The sequence below is a fragment of the Rhea pennata genome, chromosome 2, assembly GCF_028389875.1.
Source record: "Rhea pennata isolate bPtePen1 chromosome 2, bPtePen1.pri, whole genome shotgun sequence".
Lineage (NCBI taxonomy): Eukaryota > Metazoa > Chordata > Aves > Rheiformes > Rheidae > Rhea > Rhea pennata.
In genome coordinates, this window is record NC_084664.1 from 34233762 (window position 1) to 34241205 (window position 7444).

The window sequence follows — 7444 nt, forward strand, 5'->3', positions numbered from 1 at the left end:
ACTGCACACTTTACAGGTATTTGCAGCCAATTTCTAAAAAACATAATAAAATGTTATATAAAAAGTTACTTGAAAGAGGCTTGCTTTTTCAGGACATTAGTTTCAACAGCAATAACATACCCCTGCATTAAGGAACCTGTTTAATCACCAAAGATAGTTTAGACCCTTATTACAGAACCAATCCAAGACAACTAGGTTATATTCTGTCTTATTTAAATATTCCAACTAGCTTTTTAGGCAAAGTCAGATCCAGACGGATTCAGCACTGAAACAGGTCTAAGATAGAAGTGTATAATTAAACAATAAACTGCATTTCTGCTCGACTACCACCTTGGTTTTTCCCCTTTGTTCTCACATACAGATCATTCTTAGCTTGATAAAGTGTGTGAACTCCACTGAGATCCAGAAACTACACCTCCTTGCCTCACTGTCTCCAGAAGTATTCCAGAGAGTAGATACTGTCAATAACAAAAATAAAAAAGCCATTCCACAAAAAAGCCATTCAAATGATATTTCTTTTTGGCATTTCTGCTTCTTAAAACTATGACTGAGGATAGGCACCGCATCTCAGCCTCTGAAGTCAGATGTTTCCCAGAACCCTAACAGAGAGACTGGTCTACTTCTCTTAAAAAATAAAGCCAGAGATCATAAGCAGCTGCTGGTTAATGGCTGTGATTGGGAAGAGGACATAAGTGATGCATGGGCTCTCGTAAATACTTTCATAGTTCTTCTGTTTTCCAGTCACTAAGAAAGCCAGATATTATCACTATTTCGTTTCCATCACATCTTTAAAAGCTCCTGCCCTTAAAGTTCTTTGTGTATATGTACACACAAACAAAAGCCCACCCAGCAGAGCAGGTTATTCAGTAAGGAAATACACACACATTTTGAAAATATGGTTTTATTTGAAGTTTACCAAAAATGACTGAAATCTTATTCAAGAAAGGCACTTCAGAATTTAGTCCTTTCTCTTTTTAGCTTTGGGTTCTTTTAACATTTGAGATAATTGTATTTCTTCAGCTTCATCACAATGCTTCCTTTTCTTTTTTTTGGACTTATGGTCACTTTGATAACCACTAGAGTCACTGGTAGGCAATACATGCTCTTGTTCTTCCTGCTTATGCTTTTTCTTTTTCTTCTTCTTGTTTTTATCCTCATATATTCTATTCACAGCATCAACCATTTGCTCTCCTGTATTTTCCCTCACAGTATTATCTGTATCATCCAGAGGCTCCTCTGTGACACTTTCTCCCCTAGAGAGAATCACACCATTTTTGTTGTGTTCAAGCTCTTGAATTTCATCCCCAGTTGTATCATCAGTAACCACCTTGGATCTTTTGGGTTGCAAGCTGTAGAGAAATATAGAAAATAAGCCAAAATAGAGACATTTAAGGGCAGCTTGCACAGTGAAATATCAAGCTGTGCTAAAACACAGTATTTCCACCTGACACGTAAGAAGTTTGCTACAAACAAGTGGAGAATGTGATATTCTAGTTACAAAACTTAAAGACAGTTAATACTTTCAGCTTAATTTGCATTATCTATTTCTGATTGCAGAATCAATATCATTTTGATACTGGATAAATAGCAGAAGGAAAAAAAAAGTAACTCACAAATTATATACTTATACATACTTCCACCCTGCGCAGTACTTTTTTTTAAAAAGTTATTTACAAACTTGCAGGCAACGACCTCTGAAATCATACATGACAGACTGCTGGTTTTATCAAGGCAATTGACCTGGTAAAAGTCTACATAGTTAGAACAAAGATGATGCCAGCTGAGTCAAATGGGGGGGGGGGGAAGTGTCCAGGAAGACAAGTAAGGAAAGAATTAAGTTCTAACTGTAGAGGAGGAGATTCTCCTTGAAGCACAGGGGACAAAATCTGTAAGTTCTCATACTTAATTCACTAAAACACACAGAGAATCCTTCCAGATCAAAACTGATCCACTGATCTCCAGAAAACATTGTTATTGGCTCAGTAATCTTTATTTTTTATTTTTAGATACAAACATAACTTCACTGCTAGAAACAATTACTTACCAAATGACCCTTAAAACTTTGTTTCTCTCTTAAAGAGGTGTCACTCTTAAGATTTTTCTAGTAAGCCGCTCTGAAAATCTACAGTCTCTCTCTAGAACTTACAGGAGAAAAATGAGGTGTTTTCTCACATCATTTTTGAATTCAAGTATAGTCTTAATTTTCCAGAAGCACTTAAACCATTTATACTATCTACTTATGTGTTTGTAGAAATATCAGCGTAAATATATTCAGAAAAAAACAGAACATTTTTATTTGAGAAGCTTAGAGATATTCAAAACCAAAGCTATGCTAGACAGTAAAGATGTTATTTTTAAAATATGTACTAATTATGCACTACTAGTTCACAGATCAGCATACTTAGATTCTTTTAAAGCTTAAAACATTTATTTTTGAGAGAAATTTTCTGTAAGAATCCTCAATAGAAGAAAGTCACTTTAAGATAATACAGGCTATAATGTAGACATGGGTTTGTGTACAAACCAGAAAGTTTAAAAACTAACACATGAATTCAAATCATTTAGTTTGTAATAAATCTATTAAATCAAACAGAAAAATAGCCCTTGTATGACACAATACCTGCTTTTAGTCAGTCCTCCACGAATGAAGAACACTCCAGCTGCATCAGAATCTAAGTGCAATACTTGAAATTTCAATTCATCTCCTATTTTTAATCCCAACTCTTGCCACTGTACAACTGACATTTGTTCAGGTTTAGGGATAGAAGCATTGAAGCATCCATGTATCAGACATCCAATATGACTAGGAGCTACTTTATTAATTACACCCTTAAAAAAAAAAAAAAGAAAAAAGAATTACGTGAAGATATATTAAGGCTCACCTCTTTAAAACAGACATATAATGTACACTTAGTTTTCCATACAGACACTTTTGTACAAGACTCTTGATAAAAGTTACTTACTAGAATAACTTACTTCATACATTAATTTTGCTATACTAATGCCAAAATTATTCCTAAATTACTCCTAAAGTTATTTCCAAACAGTTCTACTCAAATTAGAAAGACTGAAATTGTATCTTCAAAAAGAAACATAGTCAACCCTCCCACCCCCCAAATTTAGTAAGCAAACACTTACATAGAATAGTTAACTCCTTCCTCATCCTACAATGACAAGCATTGATTTAAAGCCATTTTAAGCCTGATTTACATGTCTAAGATGTACTTCAAGGATAAGAGTCAAATAAAAACAAACAAACAAACAAAAAACAATTAAGTATTCCATTCTGTGTTGGTGACATTTGTGTCTTTAACCTTATCTGCTTCACTTTCCCCAGTGATGAATGAACTACACAAAGTTTTTCCAATTTCTTCCCATGAAGGGAACACATTTACTTCTCAATTACCTTTATAGAGGAGCACAAGCCATACCTCAAGAAGTACTGCACAACAAGTCAACTTTCAACTTATTATTCCCCCAAGTACTAGCATAAAGGTGGTAACAAGCTTAAAGCTCTTCCATGAGTCATATATCACTTTTCATTGAAATACAGGCTTATGTTTAATGCACTGCTCATGCACTTGAGAGAAAGAAACTCTTCAGGCCACTCTAAACACTTCTATCACTATGAAATGTGAACAAACCAAAACACTTAAGAATTATCTATTCCTTATAAAGAAGCATCAACATTTAATAAGCTTAGGGATACACGATATAGACTATAAAAATCTGCTATAACACTACCTAAGTCTTCGACCTCTTCATGCTGGAAAGTAAGTTAAATTTTTATTACTTAAGGCAAAAAGAGCCCCATGAGGTGACAACGTATTTACATACCACCAGTTTCTTCCCTTTCTTGGGACTGAAGATGACAAAGTCTGCCTCAATGTTCAGGTGGATGAATCCTTGGTCGTCGTAAATGTCCCCGAGGTCACCCACTACTTTGATGTTGTCATAAGCCACCGGCACACCTTGAAGACTGGAAGCAGAAGGGGGGGAAAGCAGTTAGCTGTGAGGCTGGCTATGAGGCGACAGCCACCGCTGGGGGAAGGACGGTGGCAGCGGCGGGCTCGCCCGCCCGGCCTAAGCCTCCCGCCCGCACCTCTCCGAGTAGCGCAGGAGCTCGGCGTCCAGCTGGGCGCGGATGCCCGTGCGCTTGCGGCCCAGGAAGCGCGGCGCCAGGGCGATGTGCCGGCGGTGGGGCGTCACCACGAGGCAGGAGTAGCGACGCCCCACCAGGCCGCGGGCCACGGCGAAGGAGGGGATCTCTGCGCAGGGCAGCGGGCGGGCGGGCGCCGCCGGCTCCGCCGCCGCCGCCGCCGCCATCTTGCCGCTGCTGCCACGAGGGGGGCCGCGCCGGCGGGGGCGACGCCTTCCGCGTGGCGCGCAACGATGACATCCCGGGCCCCGCCTCCGCGGGCGGGAAGAGGAAGTGACGGAGCGACCGTCGGAAAGGAACGCACTTCCGCGTACCGAGCGGAAAACCCGGTACGGCAACCTCCGACGGCTCCCTCAGCCGGAAGTTCTGTCATGCAGCTCCAGCAGGGGCGGGGCGCTGCGCAACGTCACCGCTCTGTGGGTGGGGCCCCGGGAGAGCCCGTGCCCGAGGCAGTGGCGGCCGTTGGAGGCGGCAGGCGCGGCGGGCGGGAGGTGCGGGCGGAGGGAGAGAGGCGCAGCGGCCGCCTCAGGCTCTGCTGCTCTGACGGGACGGGGAGGAAGGGGCTCAGCTTTCGATGCCTGAAAGAAGCAGAGTTGGAAGAGAAAACATGAAAAGTCCCTGCAGGGACTGAATGTTGTTGGTTGGTCAAAGAGAAAGTGGTGCGAGTGTGTTCTTACTTCCATTTTTCGAATCAGCTTCCCAAATAAATTTTGGTTCCCTTTAATCCTTAACTGTAAAGTTAGAAAGAATTCCATTTAAAAAAAAGTGTATTTGCATTTGAAAAGCATGTTTCAACTGTTTTTACCTCAGTATCTTTTAAGTCAGAGGGGATGATAACAACAAAGGTGATGACAGGTCTTTTAGAAATGGAAGTGTGAGCTTCCATCTTTGGGGGCTACAAACCTACATTTTCTACTTCCTACAAGAGTGATGCTTTCCCTTAGATTTATATATTTATTTATTGCTTGGTTTTTGTAGGGGTAAATAAGGGGATGACTTTATTGTCTGCTGGTTAACATACAGTTGGGGAGCAAGTAATCCTAGTTTTGATTCTTACTCTCTGGGTTATTTTGTTCATTTTTTACAAGACACCTTGATTGATTTGTTATCCACTGGATAGTTCAGAAATAGCCACGACATAGGGAAGTTTGATACAGTTTTGTCATTCTCAATAGCATGTCAACATAAATACAGAAATTTCAATTAGCTTTAAAAGAAAACTTTTTTGTAATATCAATCACTGAAATCCACATTCAGAAGGAGACTTTTGTCCCGACAGTAGCCTTTGAGTGGAACTTAAAATCCTAAAAGCTCTCATTCGTTTGCTGCTATTCTTAGGGGCACCTAATTGTGATAAACAATTTCAATATTGAAATTATCCATATGTATATATCTTTGTGTGCTAAGAAGAAGATCTTGGGAGGGAGCAGCAGTACGTCATCTGCACTCCTACCTCAAGGTATTGGGTTTCAGTAAAAACAACAGGCGCCAGGTAGATAAGAAAACAGCTTTGAGGTACATGAGTTCTTTATTTCAGTATGAAAATACCCTGGATATTTAGTACTATTTAGTATTACAGTGAACCAAATTCTTACTGATCGGTTGCTCTTCTTCTGTAATCTCTCCCACATTTGTGCACTCCCGGAGAAAACAACAAATGTAATAATCTGTGGAAGCGGCTAGGAACACTGGTTTATATCCATAAACCATATGTCTAATCTTAGCCACACTATTTTATTCCTCCTTAGATTATGTCTTACTGATCAGCGTAATTTAATTTCTCTCCTCAACTGATTTTGCATGTAATGACCCTTCTCATACATACAATTGTCCTGTGATCTTAAATTTGACATTCAGTAATTTAGAAAAAGATCATGTTGCAAAGATTGGATGGGGTTTGACTATTGTTCTAACTTTTAGTTATCTTATATGCTATTCTACATATATAGGAATATTAAGAAAACTGAATTGTTTTCTGTTGCTAGGGTCTGAATCTAATTTGTGATAATAAAAATTGTGATAAAATTTGTGAGAATTTTTTTAACAATTTATCAAATATGTATTAAAGAAGAAAAGGAAAGATAAAACTTAAAAAAATCATAAAATAGGGATGCAGGTGCACTACACACTGGAAATGACCTACAAAACAAGCTGTAGTAATAGTGGGAAGAGTTTGCTTTCCTGTTTTAAATAATGGAACTCGTGGCTAGTTAGTAAAAACAAGTTTTGTCTGGAGAAGATCAGTCAGACTTCATAAAAGAATGAAGTTGCACAGTTCTGCTTTAAGATTTGATTTTATATGGATTTGACTACACTGGTGCAACCCCCTGAAAAGTCATTTCTTTCTTTGATTTAAATCTAATTGATTTTAAATCAAATTTGATTTTAATACAGTTTATGTCAGCCTAGCTTGTACTAGTTCATGTACACTTTTAAACTGATACTGAATCCATAGGAGGAGTTACTGAACTAAATGATTCATCAGTTTTAATTAAGGTACTAAAGTTTCTTTTTATTGTGGAGGCCTTAGAAATACTATTGTTCTATAATAACATGTCCTATCAAACATCAAAAATCATTCCACTCCCTATAAAGTGCTAAGTAATGCAAAAGCCTTTGAAAGTATTCAAAAACTGTATCACCAAAAGATTTCCTTTGACTGAATATACAGTGAAGACAGCACTGCTTGCTAATGCAGCGTAGTCTGTCTGAACCAAAAGGAGCATTGTCTTGGTGTCTCCCAGAGATTTCAGATCCATCATAGGGCTCTTGGGCCCTTATTATCCTAATCATAAAAGATGTGACTAAAGAGAGGACTCTAAATGCTATTGTTACTTTGTCCAGTTATGGTTCAGTTCTGAAAACCACCCAGATTGTAGCATATAAAGCCTGGCATATCTGCATTCCCCCCCCCCCTTTTTTTTCTTTTGTCTTCTTTTTATTCCTTAGTCGTGTTACCTTTTTACTTCTAGCTGTTAGCTTATAGTTTAAAATCAGTCTGTCTTAGCTGGCCTTTTTACAGCACTGCAATGAGCCTGTGTCCAAAAAGGCAGTTCAAAGCAATGTCTTAAATAGCTCAGTGTTGATACGTTTGCCAAATGTCACAGCGGCTGATAAAACTGTGCTGAACCTGTTTTCCTTCTAGCAATCAGGTTGCCAGTAACAGTCAGGACCAGAAACAAAAGCTGCATTTTCAATCACTGCTGTTCTCTTATACTTTCTCTTTTGTCTCTGTGCTTGTCTTGTTTTCCCTTTATGGAAACAAGGCCAGATTCTATTAAGGAG

General features: G+C 39.0%; 1 protein-coding gene across 1 annotated transcript; it reads right to left on the bottom strand.

The window, feature by feature from the left end:
* Positions 1 to 885: 885 nt before the first annotated feature.
* On the bottom strand, positions 886 to 4347 carry POLR1F (RNA polymerase I subunit F). Its single transcript, XM_062567796.1, has 4 exons — positions 4103 to 4347; positions 3838 to 3979; positions 2621 to 2829; positions 886 to 1349 (listed from the first exon to the last, which is right to left on the bottom strand). Exons 1-4 carry the CDS (start codon positions 4324 to 4326, stop codon positions 959 to 961), a joined length of 966 nt encoding a protein of 321 aa, XP_062423780.1. The 5' UTR covers positions 4327 to 4347; the 3' UTR covers positions 886 to 958.
* Positions 4348 to 7444: the final 3097 nt, after the last annotated feature.

Coding starts and splice junctions, on each gene's coding strand:
- POLR1F (XM_062567796.1), bottom strand. CDS start 4,326: ATGGCGGCGGCGGCGGCGGCGGAGCCGGCGGCGCCCGCCCGCCCGCTG. Junction 2,830..3,837: donor AGAAAGGGAAGAAACTGGTG/GTATGTAAATAC, acceptor TTTTTTTTTAAG/GGTGTAATTAATAAAGTAGC. Junction 1,350..2,620: donor GGAGGACTGACTAAAAGCAG/GTATTGTGTCAT, acceptor ATTTCTCTACAG/CTTGCAACCCAAAAGATCCA.